The 18763-nt window shown below is 46.0% G+C and overlaps 1 protein-coding gene across 3 annotated transcripts in view; it reads left to right on the forward strand.

Annotated features, from left to right (window-relative positions):
* Nucleotides 1-18763, forward strand: part of GPM6B (glycoprotein M6B) — a 40526-nt gene that overhangs the window by 20421 nt on the left and 1342 nt on the right. For 2 of the 3 annotated variants that reach the window (XM_004386337.2, XM_023740696.1), the window contains 5 exons: nucleotides 7553-7739; nucleotides 9936-10092; nucleotides 14323-14494; nucleotides 15853-15926; nucleotides 16891-16956. In XM_004386337.2, coding sequence (XP_004386394.1) covers nucleotides 7553-7739; nucleotides 9936-10092; nucleotides 14323-14494; nucleotides 15853-15926; nucleotides 16891-16956 — 656 coding nt within the window. Of the gene's footprint in view, nucleotides 1-7552; nucleotides 7740-9935; nucleotides 10093-14322; nucleotides 14495-15852; nucleotides 15927-16890; nucleotides 16957-17933; nucleotides 18585-18763 lie in introns of those variants that run through there. The other variant, XM_023740697.1, reaches the window with a different exon arrangement.

Genomic DNA, 18763 nt, shown 5'->3' on the forward strand with positions numbered 1-18763 from the left:
GTAAATATCTGTGGCAACTTGCCATTGTAGCAGCCACAGACCATATGTAAATGATGAGTGTGGCTGTGTGCCAATAAAACTTTACTTATGGACACGGAAATTTGAATTCATATACTTTTCGTGTGCCACGAAATATCATTTTTCTTTTGAGCTTTTTCCCCCCCAGTCATTTGGAAATATAAAAACGTTTCTAACTCACAGGTCGCATGGAGAGCCGGATTTGGCCCGTGGCCCCGAATTTGCCGACCTCTGCTCTGGAACGATGGTTCTCAGCCTGGGGAGCTTTAAAAACAAGCTAATTCCCGAGTCCCGCCCCCTGAAATTCTGCTTTAATTGGTCTGGGGTGAAGCCTGGGCATCAGGATTTTAAAAGGCTCTCTGGATGATTCTAATGTGCAGCAAAATGAGAGACCTTTCTGCGCTGTGATATTTTTTAAACAAAGTACGTTTTGTTTTAAGAAGTTTTAATTGTTAATTTGAGAATTTGGCAGTGTCACTGGGTTTCGCAGGCCAGGATTGTGTCTTATGACCTTAGCGCGGGTTTCTCAACCTTTAACTATTGCCGTTTGGGGACAGGTCATTCTTTGTGGGTGGGAGGGTGTCCTGTGCATATTAGGGTGTTAAGCAGCATCCCTGGCCCTATCCGTTAGATGCCAGCAGCACCCCCACTCCTGGTTGTGACATTGCCAAATGTCCTCGGTTGGGGGGGTGGCACAGTTGCCCCACTGTTGACAGTCCCTGCCATAGGGCTTAGGCCATCACACAATCGCCCAGGTCTCTGTTGGCCGACATTCGACATTCACATCTGCCTCTCTTAAGTGGGACTCTATCTGCCTCCATTTTCCTGTGGCTGGTGTTTGAAAGTTGCAAAGCTTGGTTCCTGCTCCTTTGCTTTTTAATTTTGTGGCTCATTAGCAAGGCAGGCCATGTGCAGAGGGCTGTGTGTGTGTGTGCGTGCGTGAGTGAGAGTGTGTGTGCGTGCGCGCGTGTTAGTGTCACACTCATTCCCTGGGGAAGAATCTGAGCCCTTGTTCCCGCTGGCCCTCCTTTGGAGCCAGTGTTAAATCTGCAGCCAGCATCACAGACAACTTGGGGCAAATCACTGGGCTGTTATGAACTCGCAGCCATGGCAACGGCCAGCCCCAAGCCTGAGGACAAAACGTGTTTTATTCTGTTGTTCTGCACAAAAGATTCTAGGGATGCTGGAGACAAAATGGCCATTGAGAGTTAGAGGCATTGATGCATATTTTTTTCTCCCTACTATGTGGTTTATGTTTAAACCGTCTTCGGCTAATGCACACTGAAGTTTTTGTGTGAATCAAAACCGAAAATTCTCTTTAACCAGAGGCCAACTAAGTGAAGGCTTAACACATTATTAGCCCAACAGAGGTTTCTGGGGTTTGGTGAGAGAGATTGCGAATTCTTGGTAAAATATGCTAGGAAGCCTGGCATCAATTTTTTTTTTACTTGAGTAGATCATAGTTATCCAAAAAAAAAAAAAAACTTTCCTTGTCTTTCCTGGTTCATGTTAACCAACTTTGTCATTGCTGGTTTGAAGCTTGGGGAAACTCATCCTGTGGATTTACAAGAGTGTCCAAGAAAAGCATCGATCCTCCTTAGCTAGCATCAACTTTTAAGAACATGGTTGGCTGCTGCTGGGAGCGCCACCCCCATATTTGAAAACATCAGCCTTGGCCCTGACTTCTTGCGCTTCTTGTACACTTCTTTGTCTGGGTAGGCACTCCCGGCTCCGTGGGAGGGGTATTTCTGAGCCTGCCTTCTCGGACCCTGTCTGTGGCATGACACTAAAGCATCTTTGACGTGAAAGCTGCCGAGGTGAATAATACTTGCTTGGCTCGGTGAAAGCACTCTTGTAGTCTTTTCAAGACAGCTAAACAACTTGGAGCATTTCTTTTTCTTCGTTGCAGCCTTGGAACTTGCCATTTGATTGGCAAGTGGCTGGAGTGTTAGGGCCAAACCCAGTGGGTCTTGTTTCAGGAGGGACGATAAATTCGGTCCCTGTTACCCCATCTTGGCCAAGAGTTGGGAGTCATTTTGTGACGTTATATTTTTATTTCAGTGGAATTTGGTTGGTAATTAAAGGAAGCGGATAGAGCCGAGACAGTGAGGAGCTTGTAGGATTCTTTAGGACAGTGGTTCTCAAACTTGAGTGTACATCAGAATCACCCAGAAGGCTTGTTAAACACAGATGGCTGGGCCCACACTAGTCTTTCTGATTCAGTTGTTCTGGGGTGGGGTCTGAGAGTGTACATTTTTAATATGTTCCCAGGTGATGCTGATGCTGCTGGCCCAGGAACCATATTCTGAGCACCAGTGCTTCAGGGTGTGGGCCAGCAAACTTTCTGTAAGGAGTTAGATCCTTTACGGGCCATTCCATCTCTGGTGCAACTACTCAACTCTGCTATGTAGAGCAAAAACAGCCATAGATAATTTGTAAACGAATGGGTGTGGCTGTGTGCCAGTAAAACTTTATTGACAAAAAATACAGGGCATCGTTTGCCAACCCCTGGTTTAGAATAACTGTGAGCATACCCTGTGACGGATACTACAGTAAGTAATTGCCACTTTCTTTCAGAGTGAAAGGACAGTCATTAATTCTGTGGAGACACTGCAGAGCCCATGGCTAGTCCTTTGATATAGTGTTTGATGGCCACTGTCCTCAGGATGACATGATAGGCAAGGTGATGTCTGCCTTTCTAGCCTGTATTTCTATTTAATACTATGAAAGAAAACAGAATGCTACTGTGGGCATACAAAGTCAGAAGAACCCCTCCTTTCGCCTCCCATACAGATACACCCAGGTCCAGCTGCAGAATTTGTAGGCCCAGTACAGAATGAAAATTCAGGTGCCCTTGTTAAAAAATTCCTACGAATTTCAAGATGGCAACAGCAGAGCATGCCACCGAGCGTGGGTCCCTACATGATCGCACAGGTTGCTCACCCATGAGGCCTCCTGAACACACATCACCACTGCTTCTGCCTCCACCACATACACGCCTGCATGTATTTCAGGTTAGCAATGCTGTGAATTGGGGGCACTAGCAGTATTGATACCAGAGTTTAGAAAGCATGTTTAGCTTCTTCTTACTCACTTTGTGCAGTGGTTTTGGTTTCTCTGGGATGAGTGGGTAGCGTACAACCAGATCACCCCGCTGGTCAAAGATCTCTTACACACTGCAGACAGAGATGGCTTCTAGACTGACATGCAAAGCACAACGGGTAGTGATCCATTTACAGATGGTTAGATCCACTCCACACATGCAATTTTCGCCCTGCAGATTACTGGTTAACCAAGCCAGAATAAGTTCTGTATCCTGCTGTATTATTTCCTATAAATTCGTCCCATGTTATATGCTACAAGCTTCTAGTGACATTGGCTGGCAAGGTCCATAAGAGTTTTAGCTGTGTGAGTGGAACAAAGATGACCAAAATGATTTCTGGTCTGTAGGAGCTGGAGTTCCTATAAGCAAACTCATTGCCGTCCGGTCGATTCTGACTTGTAGGGTCCCTAAGCCCCAGAGGGTTTCCAATGCTGTAATCTTTACGGAAGCAGGCTACCACGTCTTTCTCCTGAGGAACAGCTGGTGGGTTCGAACCGCTCCCCTTCCAGTTAGCAGCTGAGCGCTTAACCACTGTGCCACCAGGGCTCGCAGAGTTCTGATAGCCACCAATAAAATCATCTGCTGAAAACATAAAAGCATTGGCAGTACATTACATCTGCTGAGAGGGTGTGATTCGTTTAAGTGATACCCCAAATTTTTGAGTCCCTGGTTTTCCCTGCTGTTATAAAACTGGACTCCCAGCACAGGGCATACAGAGTCTTTTAGAGATAACAACTGGAGGGTAACTGTAGTCTTGATCTGGGGGTGAATTTATGATTGAAAACCATCATTCTTCTAACTCTGCTTGTCTTTTCGAGCTGGGGAGCAGCTGTGATATTCCTCTGAAAGAAAGCGAATGCTATAACCCTTTGGATGAAAGAACGTTTTGAAGTGGCAACTGTGGATTTGGAAGGATGAGTTCTGTTATTAAAGGGCATAATAATAATATCCCATAATACCCAACCCAAACTCCAAATAATGGGAAGGGATTTGGGTTTATTAGAACATAGATACACAACAGAAAATATTCAGAAATTAATGAGCATCTTATGAGCTTATCATCAGTATCACCATGTCAGCTGTTTAGGTACTCTTCATACTAGGTCTTGCTGTAGGGAGCCTTTCCGGAGCCCTCTCCAGTGTAAATTGTATTCCCTGCTCTCCTCCCTTCTCCCCATCCTCTCTGCCCACCGTCCACCAGCTCCCCAGCAGTCTCTGTGGGTGCTCATCACACTGCACTATAACAATAATATAATAATAATTTGCCTGCCTGCACCGTTAGACTGACCTACTTGAAGGCAAAGATGGTATCTGAGTTCATATTTGTAGCCCCAGTGCCAACAAAGCATAGTATTGGGCACCCAGTAGGTCTTCAAAAAGTACTGAATCAATGGAATCAAGAGTAGAGCCCAGTTAGAAAATCGAAGATGCTGCAAGTCAAAATGTATTTTCCAAAACAATGTTCTGTGATGATGGAATGTTCTAGACCTGCGCTGTCCAGTACGGTAGACAGTGGCCACATGTAGCTATTGAGCATGTGAAATGTGGCTAGTGAGAAGAAAGAACTGAATTTTTAATTTTATTTAATTTTGAATACTTCCAATGTAAGTTGCCACATGTGCTAGTGGAGACCACACTGGACATCACAGTCCCAAAGCCACACGTCTCCAATAAGGGCCAGATACAACTGCTTTAGCCAGGGGAGTGGGCAGTCATCTTCTTAACATCATCGTAGAGGCTGAGCATGGGGAGGTTGTGAATGATGCAACACACAGATTGCTCTATTTTCTCTCTATTAACATGATGCATTAAGGCCAAGGACGTTAGTTTCTCTTCGTTTGGGAGCCTGGAGAGAATTTGGGCTTTTTGTTGCATTCCTTGCACCCCACCCCATATAATAGATGAGAATTGAGCTCCACCATCCGTCTCTGTTCACATCTCTCAAACCATTTCGTTACCAAATTTTTATTTTTTTAAAAAGTTTTGAAGTCATGTGTTTTCAGTATTGGAATGCATGCTTAGTAATTAAGTGTGTTTAAATTTTTGGTTGGTAATAGGGATTTTGAGAAATATGATCTGGTAATATAATCTACCAGCAAGGCTAGTGGCCCTTTGGCGCCACTGATCTGTGGTATGCAGTATACCAACAGGAACTAGATATATAATTTATTGTGGGCGCCTTTCCATTAGGTTACATGGGGAACCCTTGGTTTTCCAAATATGACACAGAAAAGCCAAAACAAACCCATCAGGACTCCCTAACTATCACACAGGAAAGCCATAATTACGCTTGCAAGCTTTATTTCACAGAAGTAAAGGAGAAAAAGGCAGAAGTTTACAAAACATCCTGGAAGCATCACCTGGTAGAATGCTCAGCCTACACAACAATGAGGCTCTAACTCTGGTCTGCTGAGCTTCACACATTTCAAAAGGGACCCACCTTGACGCTAAATGCATTAAAAAACGATCCCTGGTGGTGCCGTGGTTAAGAGCTATGGCTGCTAACCAAAAGATTGACAGTTCAAATCCTACAGCTGCTCCTTGGAAATCCTATGGGGCAGTTCTCCTCTGTCCTGTGGGGTCGCTATGAGTCAGAATTGACTCGATGGCAACGGGTTTTTGGTTATGAAGGTCCAGAGGCATAAAAAGTGACTGGTGTACAGTTACGCCAATGGTAACGAAAGGGTTATTAACGTACTGATTTGCTAGTGAACTTGAACTGGTATTGTATGCTGGTTCCCATTTTGTGTAGTTTCGTAACTCCGTTTCGGGGTGGGGGTGAGGGTTGGTCTTCTGAACACAGCTAAGTCATCTATTGAAATATAAAAGGAAGCACAGCTTTCTGAGGAAGGGCTGACACTTTCTATTTTCCAGTGAGCTAAGGAGAAATCTGGTAATGAGAGTTCTTAGTTAACTGCCCATGGGAGGTTTAAGCAAATGCCAATTTAGGTTGGAATGTTCATCAAAATGGAAAAGTCCATCTCTGTTTTTTGCGCTAGCTGGTCACTCCCTGCGTCCTATGAAGGCCATTTGGGCGAAAGAACATTAGCTGGCTTAATGTTCTTACCCTGGAGTAATGAAATGCTCTTGATGACTGTTAAGCACCATAATGCATTTAAAGTTCTATTCCCCCGACAACCCGTTTACTTAAGGGTCTGGATAATGTAAGCAGGAATGGGAGGTCAAGAGTGGTCCTGGCATTATCCCGAGGCCAGTACTGCTTTACGGTAACACAAATGTCTCTCCGAGTGGAAAATGTCACCTGGCTCTGCCAAGGACATCGGCTGGACATCTCAAGTAAAGGTTTATTTTAAAAATGAATAAAAAATCTCATTCTTCTCAAGTTTAAGAGGGAATTGTGGCTCTCTCCTTCATTTCCCTTCATGGATGCTCATTTTTTGCTGTTTGTTTTTGTTTTTTTCATGTTTCCTTTCCTCATCAAGTACTTGCTAAATATCGCCCACCAGCTCTCACTTCTTTCTCTGAACGTGTGTTGGGAAGGGGGCAGATGGAAGCCGGGGAGGGGAGGAGGTGGAAGGAGTATGAATAGATTGCTTAGGCTGGCCTGGACTGGGGAGCATTTTTATTAAAGAGTGAGGTCCCTTCTGATATTGACTTGAGCGGAACTTGAGTAGATCCACTTGAGTGAATCTTGGTGACCTAGTACCTCACTGAGGTAAAAGACCCAAATACCCATTCTCTTTCCAAAATGATCACGTGGGTGTTTTTTCTGAGCTCAGCAACAGTATAATTCCTGTATTTGATTCTTCTGGTTGCCCAAGAGGTCAAAGGCTCCAGGCAAGCCCGTGGCCGCTATGGAAATAGACGTACTTATAACCCAGCAGGATGAGCTTTGGGGAAACTTGACTGCTGCTTTTCTTCACTGAGCCGAAGCATCACTATTGTCCTCACTTTGGACTTGGTTAGTGGAATGAGTGCTCTTCATTGTCACTAGAGTCCCCCCATGGATCAGGAAGTTCTAGAATCGTGACTTGCTGTGGGCCATCGAGTCGATTCCAACTCATAGCGACCCTATAGAGCAGAGTAGAACTGCCCGGTAGGGTTTCCAAAGAGCAGCTGGTGGATTCGAACTGCTGACCTTTTGGTTAGCAGCCTGAGCTCTTAACCACTGCGCCACCAGGGCTCCATAGAATCATGGCTATTTGCCAGTTGACTGCTCTGCCATTAACCACCGTTCTGGACCCTGGGCAAGGTAAGCTACCTTCCCTCGTAGAGCCCAGGGCTCTCGCCCGCAGAATGTGAGATGATAATCACTAGTCCAATAATACTGGCCATTAGGATGTGGAGGTATTAGCCATAGCACACGAGGGGGAAGAGGGAAAGCCAAGGCTTCTCTGCTGATGTGTGGTGTTCGTGAAGATCTGAGGCATCTTGCCCATAACGGCTGCATTTTCTCTTCTTTGGGCCCAGGCTGCTTCGAATGCTGCATCAAGTGTCTGGGAGGAGTCCCCTATGCCTCCCTGGTGGCCACCATCCTCTGCTTCTCTGGGGTCGCCTTGTTCTGCGGCTGCGGGCATGTGGCTCTCGCGGGCACTGTGGCAATTCTTGAGCAACACTTCTCTACCAACGCCAGTGACCACGCTTTGCTGAGTGAGGTGTAAGTATCTGCTTCCCTTTAAGAATGTATTTCAAAAGCAGCCAGCCTACAGTGTTTTCAGAGGACTACGATGTGCTTTTCTGGCAGATTTGGATGCTTTTCACTAAAGCTCACTGTATGTAGATAAAAAAGGTCTGTGAGGGAAGAAAAAGGAAAGGGCCCAGACGCAGTGGGTGTTTGGGACCCGGGATGGGCTCCCACCTGGGATTGGTAAAGACACTCAGCCCACAGTAGCCATGCACTTGGGAACTCTGGCAAGGTGGTAAGTTGACGCTGCCAGTCATCACTCCAGAGAGTTAGCGATACTCCCGAGTAACAGGCCCCCTAGTTTTCTCACCGGAAATGTCTATCACTAGAACAAGAGGAAACCCTTTGAGGACTGACACCAACTCTAAGTTGAGAGGAACAGTATTTTAACACTGACTCTTCCGCCAGAAGACAAATCCCAGGGCAGCCTCAGTGCAGAAAAGGGGAAGTTCCAGGGGCTTAGCCCACAGTCTCTGACTTCCAATTCTGGAATCATTCTCAGCAGAGTCTCAACACTCCCGTGCGTAGATTCTTTTAGCTGTGCCCGCTCAGCAGTCATATGCTTATTGCCTTCAGATATTTACCCCTGCCTGTCTTCATTTCCTTTGGCGTTTTTTCTCTGTTTGAATCTCAGAGATTCATACTGCTTAAGTGTCTTGTGATTGTGAGAAACTTCCCCACCAGAATGAAACCAGCCCCACTGCCGTCGAGTGGATTCCAACTCATAGCGACCCTATAGGACGGAGTAGAACTGCCCCATAGGGTTTCTAAGGCTGTAATCTTTACAGAAGCAGACTGCCACATCTTTCTCCTGCAGAGCCACTGGGTGGGGTTGAATTGCAGACCTTTCGGTTAGCAGCCAAGTACTTAATCACTGTGCCACCAGGGTTCCTCCAGACTGAGAAAAACATGAATAAATTTTTTTTTTAGATTTTTTTTTTTTTAAATTGTACTTCAGGTGAAGGTTTACGGAACAAATAGTTTCTCATTAAACAGCAGTACACATACTGTTTTATGGCATTGGTTAACAACCCCACGACATGTCAGCCCTCTCCCTTCTCAACGTTTTTTTTTTTTTTTTTTGGAGAAAATATACATAGCCAAAGATACACCATACATGAATAAATTTTTATGGAGCAATAATGGAAAACACATTGGAAGAGTCTTTAGGAATTTTATTCTTTATTATTTGTTCATGCAGGACATCTAAAGTAATGAGCAAGAGGGAAGAGTTATAGGAGGGATCAAGCAGGACAAGGGACTCAGTGAGGGCCAACTATGGGCAAAGAAGACCAAGAAATATTTGCCAGGACTGGATTTGGGAAAGGTGTATTGATTTAATTAATTAGCGATCTCAATTAGTGGTTCTCAACTTTTTGGAAGCTTTTAAAAAAACCCCACACCCATGTCTCACCCCAGACCAATTCAGTCATAATCTCTGTGGATGGGACCCAGGTCCCAGTATTTTTTAAAGCCCCTGGGTGATTACAATGGTGACCAAGGTTGAGGACCAGTCATCTTGGCTATTACAGATTTCCATAGGACAAAGTTAGTTGTGAAGTCACTTTCTGTATCTTAAACCTACTTGACATACCGCCACTTGTGTAAGGAGAATCTCGATGCAGAAACATCTGCCCAGGTTGCTCCTTAAAGAAGCCCTGAGTGTTTATTTAGGGGGATTATCAGAATAATATTAACCATTTAGCCTGGCTGAGAGACATTTTGATATGGTGGAAAGGACATGGAATTCATTGGACCGGGTTTTAATGCTGGCTCTACCACCGTGTATCCTGGGGATGAGTAACTTAACTCATCCAGGCCTCTGTTTACTTCTGTGCAAAATGGGGATTCTAATCCTCACCTCCCGCGATGGGTACATGTTAAAAGATTGTAACTGGGCCCCTGCCCCTGACCAGAGGAAACTTCTCGGCTGCCTGGAAGGTTGTCCACTTCAACCACTGTGGGCCCACCTTGGAAGCAAGGCCCAGGTCGCTGACGGGCAAGCAGGGTTGCCTACCCAGAATGCCCCATGAGCCAGCTGAAGGCACCAGAGGGGTGGGAGACATCCCAGGAACTTTACCCTCGTGTGTTCTCTCCAAAATCCAGGAAGGTAGTCTCTCCATCACGCTGTGAAGTTATCCTTTCAGGAGCTCTGCTTTCTTTTCATAGAATCCAGCTGATGCAGTATGTCATCTATGGAATCGCGTCCTTTTTCTTCTTGTATGGGATCATTCTGCTGGCAGAAGGCTTTTACACCACAAGTGCAGTGAAGGAACTGCACGGTGAGTTTAAAACCACCGCCTGTGGCCGATGCATCAGCGGAATGGTGAGTGTGATCTCTGAGAAGCAATAGCCACTGTCTAATGAGAGCCACGTTGTGATGTATTTCTTTGTATTTGGTGAAAGCTGTGAGCTAATCCAGAGTGGATTGATGGTCCATGACCCAAATCTTGTTTTTACCAATTTAGAGTTAGAAATTGGAAAACCTTCAACATGTTGTGGATAATAAAAGCTCTGGTTGGTAGTATTAAATCAAATGTGTCCCTTATCAATGTACAGGTATTACTTGTGATTTTTTTTTTTTCAAATGGAAAGTTCCCACTGTGGAAGGAGGTAAGTCTCATATTGTCTCAATCCTCCTTTTTGTTTGTTTTTGAATACAGGTTGTGGCCATAAAGACTTAAGTGCTAGCATAAATCGTCACAATCCTTCTGGAAGTATTTACCAAGTAGCTAATGTATGTATGCTGGAGCCTCTATTAGTCACTGGGAGTACAAAGATAAAACACCGGCTCCTGTCCTCAGGGAGCTTATAGTCTAAGACAAGGGTCGGCAGACTACAGCCTCTGGGCCAAATGTGACGCGCTACCTGTTTTTGTATGGCCCATGAGCTAAGAATGGTTAAACAACAAGACTATTTCATGACTTGAGAAAACTATCACCTGGCTAGGCAGTGGGGTGGAGGAACGGGGACAGATTCAGACTGGGGGACGTGTACTCTTGCTCTGTGGTGTGAGGGTGAGATGCGGGGTGAAGGCCCACGGTTTCAGTGGGTCCAGGCAGAGTTATCGGGAGAGTCATACAGATTCCTGGGGCAGGAGATGATTGAGATAAGTTAGCAGTGTAAGAGCGGTGGACATGAACACGTTCACACAGAAAAGTGGGGGGAAGGAAGGAGCCCGGGGCACACAATGTCTACTGATAGGCAGAAGGAAAGGACCTGCGTGGCAAATTAAGGAAGAATGGTCAGAGAGGTAAGCAATGTCCCATTCAAAGGAGTTCAGAGAAGGAGGAGGAAGCCAGGGAGATGCTGCCAAAGGACCCAGGTAAGTTGAGGTAACCTCAGGTCCTGTCTGCATGTCAGTCCTCTCTCAAATGCCAGCTTGCAGCCACCAGTGTAGCCGGGGGCCAGTTGTCTTCCCCAGGGCTCTCTGGAAATGCCTGGGGAAGCCCAAGGCAGTCCCCTCAGCCAGCTGTACTGGTTCCACCCCTGCTCTGCCCTCCAGCAGGCTGTCTCCTGCCGTCTTGAGCTGCCTTCTGTCAGGCTGATGCTCTGTTCTGTACCACTGTGGTCCCACGCAGAGACGTTGTTGTTGTTAGCTGCCGTCCGGTTGGCCCACGACTCATGGAGACCCCGTGCACAATGGAACAAAATGCTGCCTGGTCCTGGGCTGTCCCCAGGAGCAGTTGTGGATCGGACTGTTGTGATCCACAGAATTTTCACTGGCCGATTTTCGAAAGTAGGTAGCCAGGCCTTTCTTCCTAGTCCATCTTAGTATGGAAGCTCCACTGAAACCTGTTCAGCATCCTAGCAACATACAGGTCTCCACTGACAGACGAGTGGTGGCTGCACATGAGGTGCGTTGGCTGGGAATCGAACCCGGGTGTCCCGTATGGAAGGCGAGAATTCTACCATAGAACACGGGCGTGGCCATCCTTAATTCCCCAGCACATAACTAAGAGCAGGCTATAAATGTAACCACGTCTGACTGAGGGCGGGAGCAAGCCCATGAGGAGGAGATGGCGATGTGGAGAGCTCCAGTTGGAGTCTACAGGCCTGGCCCCTCATGGGGCCCTGCGTGCCCCTATGATGGGGAGGAGGTGGCTTTCTCATGTCAGCTGTGCCTTGCAGCATGCATAGGCCCAGCTCGAGTCTTTGCTTTCCACCCCAGACCTGTCCCCTCGAGAAGAAACCACCTCAAGACAGGACATCAGGACACAATGCATGGCGGGGTCCATGGCCGCGCTAAAACAACACCATTTGTAGGACTTCAGAACCAGCTAGTGGCGCTTAGGCCCTCCGTCTGGGCCCCTTTCGGATCCCGCTGCTAATCTCCTATGGGTAACTGATTAAACAAGAACACACACATACATACATGCACGCATGCACACACCCCTCCCAAGGACCAATAATATCACCACTTGATGGCTGAGCGATTCAGCCTTTTGGAGCTGTGCTCAAGGAGGAGGAAGGGGTGTGGGGGCTCTGTACCAATTGGCCACTGGAAGGGCTGCCCTACTCCTCTCTGTCGCACAGCCCCCTTTGAGCTATTGTACGTACTCGATTCTGTTTGAGAAAAGGTCTGTTGGAAAAGGTTGGAGAGCCGTGGTTGCACGGATAGGGCCTGGGTCATCTTCATCAACTTCATCAGTGATTAGTCCTGTGCCATCTGTGTCACCGGTCCCTTCTGCCTCACGCACTCTGGAATCATGGTGCTGACTTGCCTTAGAGCATATTAGAGAAAGGGAGGTGACTGGGGAGGGCTGATGGGCTAGAGCAACATGCCGATGACTGCCGGGGCAGTTGTGCAAAGTGCGGGAAGATTACTGGTCTTCCTTGCTCTTCCCAGCCAGGAGAGCACAGCCGCCCCCGGAGGCCTCCTCCCACTAGTCCTGTCTGGGAGGCCTTTGCCCTGCTGCTTACTGAATGCTGGAGGCCACCACGGAAGGAATGGCGCCCCAGGGCGCTCTCTTTGCCAGGCACTGGTCTTCCCTGTGGAGCCCTGAGCACAGTGGGAAGGGAAGGCTGGTCAAGGCAAGGAACCACCCTTTTGCAAGTGGTGGTGGCGGTATTAAAAAGAAAGGCAAGTTTTCTTTGGAAAGAAAAGGAAGCCCTAGTCTGGAGCTGTGGCTCTGAGGGACTGGGAAAGAAGGAGGGCGAAAGTGCGCAGAGCGTCGTCTTTGACTATTTGAGGGAATGCTGTGCTTCCGAAAGTGTCACTGTTATAGAAATAAGGTGAAAAGGTGACCTGTTCCTGCAGTCTTCTGGGGTGACCACCGGGAGGCGCCCTGTTTGAGCGTGACCCCTGGCTGAGCACCCATCTTCCAGGTATGTCATGCTGTACGGAGAGTCAGGTGGAATCTTCGGGTCTCCACCATCAGCTTCAAAAAATAAACACCAAACCAAAAGAGCTCCAAACTCGCGCCCACACGCCCTGTGGTGGGTGCACATTCGGAGAATGTAAATACCATGGTGTTTCTGAGGCAGCCTTTCAAAGCTCTGGGTAGTCAAGACGGAAGGTTATAAAGAAAGTAAAGCAATATGATTATGTTCTTCCTGAAGTTGCCCACGGCAACGTGTGGGTGAACAGGAGGAGTTTTTCCCTAAGCCATTGCTTTGCTTGCAAAGCTGCTGTCAATCAAAGACTAACGAAAACTGGAGGGAAATGAGAATTGTTTCAGATTCACTGTGCGTTAAGCTTGTCTTCAAGGTCATCTCGAACTTTTAAAAAGTTTAAGTATCATATGCCCTCACTAATTTCACAGGATCACAAAACAAGCGGAGTTCCTTTGGAGAGTGCTTCCTGTAGCCTTTGCCGTTTCCTGCTAAGCCACCCATCTGTTATGTACAATAAAGGTGATTTTGGAGAAACTGATATGAAGCTATAATTCAGTGGCATGTGCAAGCATCCAGGGACTCCCATGTTGAAGAAGATGCTATGGTTTTCCGGAGCTGATGTTTAGAAAAAGCAACATGTGGGAGGCCCTGTCGCTAATTCGCTTTGTGACCTTGGACAAGTGATATCACCTCTTGGGCTCTTGTGTCCTTGTTAGTTCAGAAGGGACTGAAAAAGACCGAGAAGTTGCTTCCAGCACTAACATTCTAGATCCTATAGTTATATCACCAGTTGCTCTCAGGTTGACTCCCGCTCATGGCGACCCCACGTGTGTCAGAGTAGAACTGTGCTCCATAGGGTTTTCTGTGGCTGATTTTTTTCAGAAGTGGATCGCCAGGGCTTCCTTACAAGGTACCACTGGGTGAACTCAAATCACCAACTTTTTAGTTAGCAGCTGAGTGTGTTAACAGTTTGCACCACCCAAGGACGACTCCTACAGTTATGGAGAGCATGAATACCAGTCCCCAGCTACCAGCTCTCGGTTCTCCTGCTCTCTGTCCAACACGCCAGCTTTCCTTCTGGCCTATGGTAGCCTGGTCCGCCCTCTGAGTTCATCCTACAGGTTCGGTATTGTGCCCAGAAATGCATCATCGTTGCTCTTGGGAATGCATCTTTGCTGATTTCAGTGATGATTCATTCTTCTTCTCGTTCTTGGCTTAGTTTGTTTTCCTCACCTATGTGCTCGGAGTGGCCTGGCTGGGTGTCTTTGGTTTCTCTGCGGTGCCCGTGTTTATGTTCTATAACATATGGTCAACCTGTGAAGTCATCAAGTCACCGCAGACCAATGGGACAGCAGGCGTGGAGCAGATCTGTGTGGATATCCGGCAATACGGTACTCACTTTTAATTCCAATTAATTTTTCTCCTCTTGTGCATATGCCTGGGCATTAATTATTATGTGGGTGTTGTTTTAATTGTTATCTGTTTCATATAGTCTTCTATTAGAGTAGTTTATACTCTTTCCCGAAATATGCTCCGTTTTCTGGATTGAACCATTGCTTTGCTTTTAGTTGCTAAAGGGTCTCATTCAAGATTTTGTTAATTTTCAAGGTCAGTATGTAGTAAAAGAAGCTTGGTGTAACAAATCAACTTTATATTGCAGTTCAATCTAAAACGACTTCTGGATATCCTCTGTAAAAAAGATTGTATCATTTTTGCCTTAATTTCTTTTCAGTTTTGTACCACCCAACTTTCCATCCACGACAGTATTAACTGTGTAATTTAAGTAATTTGCATGTCCCACTCTTTGAATCAGATTTTTTTTAAATGACCAATTCCTTAAACTTCGTGTAAAACTGAAAAACATAAGCGAAAATCCAGAGGTATTTTAAAATCATCAGACTGCAGCCTACAAAGGCTATCTTTGACTGCTCTAACCTAGCCTATTTTTTAATGAAGGGGTTCCTCACAAAGGGAAACTAAGGGACCTGTTGGTTTCTTTTGACAAGCCACAGAGGTGCTATTGGATTCTCCTGTCAATTTGGGAGTCTTCTTCCCTGCTGAGCAAGAGTAGGCAGCATCCTCACTAAGGGGTTTAATTAGTGCTTCTAGTCAGGACGGTAGGAAACCATGTTCTTGGTAGAAACGAAGAGGGGAAAAGAGGTTTTCATTAGAATCAAAGAAGAAATCACTGTCCTTTCAGAACTTTTCTAGGGGGAGACAGCTGTTTCATTTCGGCCTTGTCTTTCCTGTGTGGCTTATCCTCCACATCTTACAACATAATACGAAACTTTCTCAAAACCACCCCTCAGACCAGTCTCATCATCTCCTAAAGACCAAGGCTTGACAACACTGTTCTTTATATAATGGATTACAGATAGAGCCGAAAGTTGAATTTAAAATTATTCGTAAATGAATGTCTAGCTGTGTATCACTGTCCTAACTCGTTGCCATTGAGTCGATTCCGACTCATAGCGACCCTATAGGACAGAGTAGAACTGCCCCACAGGGTTTCCAAGGAGCGGCTGGTGGATTCGAACTGCTGATCTTTCGGTTAGTAGCCAAGCTCTTTAACCACTGTGGCACCAGGGCTCTGTCATTGTCCTTATTCCTTAAAATAAGTGCTGGTGAAGCTTTTTTGCCAAAAATGATTATCAGTAATCATCTTTTTAAATCTTCTATATTTGGAGCCGTAATAAGAGCATGGAGCACTGTGGCTCGCGCTAACATTCTACTGGGGTTCCCTTTGCAGGTATCATTCCTTGGAATGCTTTCCCTGGGAAAATATGTGGCTCCGCCCTGGAGAACATCTGCAACACAAATGAGGTAAGCCCAGAGGACTCCTATGTCACCACCTCATCAATGAGGCTGAGAACAAACATTCTTCTAGGTAGAAAAGCAAGAGAGATGGCTACAATGCCATTAAGGACAGCTCTTTTGTATAGAGTCTTTAAAGACCGAACTCAATGTAATCATCACTATTCAGCCATTTTTTACCTACAAATGGCCATTTCATATGGTCCAACCCGTTTGCTGACAGTCCTTAGGAATCAGTGAGCTTTTCCTTTTGGCAATAATTTGGGAGTGATCCCAAACCCGCTAAGTCTGAAAATTTATCTAGATTCTTCTCTTTCCCCCTTCAGAAAGATTTTCAAAATAGGACATTTGTTGCAGAACAAATGTAATTAATTTTCATAGAAAAGCTTCCCCTGAATGTGCATAAACCAAATTTTTATAAATGAAGCCACAATTAATCATTTATACTTCCAGAGGGAATTGCTGTTATTTCACGTCCATCCTTAATTGCCAGTAAATCTTAACACCTTGGTTTAAAACCTCTTGGCCCTAGAATATTCTTCAGTCATTGGCTTATAACTGTATATAAAGCAAAATTCTCAAATGCACTGTGGGAGTTTGCTTATTTAAGAAGATCATAAGGTACTTTTGGAAAGCAATGAGTAAAAGAAATAATCAGCCCCTTCTCTTAACTGGCTAGTCAGCGTGTATGTTCTTAACATGGATTAACGCAGAGCAGGGGCTCCCAACCTTTGCTGCACTTTGCAGTCATCGAGGGAGCATTACAGTGTACTGATGACCAAGGCCCAGCCCCTGGTAGTCGGATTCCACTGGTCTGGGTGCAGCCAGGCTTGAGAAGCGGGCTTGCAGAGAGAGCACGCCTGCACCCAGCCTGGCAGAGAACAGCTGCAAGGAGAAGCAGCCCCCAGGATGGGGTAGGTAGGCCACTTCATTCTGTGTCCAGTGCTCATGTCACTGCCCTGTTCCTTCCTAGTTCTACATGTCCTATCACCTATTCATCGTGGCCTGTGCGGGAGCTGGTGCCACCGTCATTGCCCTGGTGAGTAACGGCCCCAGGATTGCCTTAGTCTAGTGCCCCGTCCCTCCAGTCTCTATAATGACAGATTGCCCTTTCAGCTCTTAACAGCTTCCTGAAGCAAACAGCCCCGGCACTCAACAGTGGTTAAATATCACCTGTGTAACGGTAGCGCATGCTCGGGTTTGCAGGAAGTACTAGTTGCCTGCCCTGGCCCAGACTGTAGGTGATGCCGTTTGGATTCTGTGGAAAGAAGAGAGGGTACCACCCAGGTACCTGGAGCACCTGTCGACTAGGGCTAGTGTATTGCTTTGTTGCATTCAGCCCTTAGTTCTAGAACTTCAAAAGTGGACAAATGCCCTCTTGAGGAAATGCTCTCTTGAGGCATTGCCCATTTCCTTGCCAACAATTCCTAACTTCCAAGTGGAAATATTCATCTGTGTATATAAAAATACACACACGTGTGTGTAATTTGGGGGCTTGATTTGTGATTTGAAGAAATCCAAACTCAGATTGGTAGAGTGCGGGGCAAATGTCAGCTGCTGTGAAATGAGTCATTCCCAGTTTTTCAAATCATTAAGTCATTTCTGCTCATTACAGTCCAGGAAAATAAACAGAACAAAAACAAAGCCCGTCAAATGCCGGCGCTGACTTGTTCTGGCTGTTGCTCTCGGCTGAGCAAGCGCTGGGCAGGAAGGGGGCTAACTGCAGCTGACCGGACTGCTGGGACAGATGCGGGGGGAATAAGGCATCTAGCCACATCTTTCTCCTGCTGCTGCCCCCGTTCCCAATCCTATTCAGCCACATCCAGGTCTTATCGGCAACTCACACTGACTCTCAGAGGGCAGAGCCGAGGACTTGTATTGGGAGAGGAGAAAAGTAGTTAGGGTGTGCTAAGTGGGGAAAAAAACCCCAGGTGGGCCACGGTCCCCATGTAGACGCGCCGCGCCTCGGCCCTCACTGCCTCTATCTCACCGTCCTGTTTTGTTCTCTTCCACCAGCTGATCTACATGATGGCTACTACCTATAACTATGCGGTTTTGAAGTTTAAGAGTCGGGAAGATTGCTGCACTAAGTTCTAAGTTGCATAAGGCCAATAAGGAGCTTTAGAGAGCTATACTCTGTAGCGGGAAATATCACTGACACCCCAGACTAAAGCAGAGCTAGGTTTCTGCAGTTTTGTGACAGTAATTTGTAAATAGCTTTAGTAACCTCATTTCGCATGGTAGAGTAATAAAACGACTTACTGTACACGAGTTACACACGAATGAGATCTGGCTATAGCCACATTTTGAAAAGGATCAGTTATTCACTGACATTGGTGAGCAGCCATGGTGGAAAAATGATTTTCTTGAACTGAAACTTTAAGCAGTATCTCTAAATGCAGTATTAAAACTACTGATGCCTGCATCTTCCATTATTTCTGCTTGCTTGATAACCAATTTCAGTGATGAAAATGAGAACAGGTGCTGAAGATGAAACGGAGAACCATGTTAATCTGGATTTTGTTTTGTCAGACTTTTTCTGGAAAACGTTTTGCAAATATCCTTTAAATTTGATTTTTTCAAACATGTATGATCACATGGTTCATTCCCAAATAAATGCAGCGAAAATAAGCCAGATGAAAATGTGAAGACGAAAGGCACCCATTTGCTATGTGGATGTTGTGTACAACACAATCACTTCCTTTAGAGTCTGTGAAATGGTTGTGTTTTGGTGAGTAGTAACTGATTCCTTATAGCCAGTTCTCAAACTGCACGTAAGATTTTAATGGGAAGAGAAGTTGTGCCTGCTTTGGAACGTCTCAAATATGTTTAGAAGGAAATCTGAA

Source organism: Trichechus manatus, unplaced genomic scaffold, assembly GCF_000243295.1.
Source record: "Trichechus manatus latirostris isolate Lorelei unplaced genomic scaffold, TriManLat1.0 scaffold00162, whole genome shotgun sequence".
Taxonomy (NCBI): Eukaryota; Metazoa; Chordata; class Mammalia; order Sirenia; family Trichechidae; genus Trichechus; species Trichechus manatus.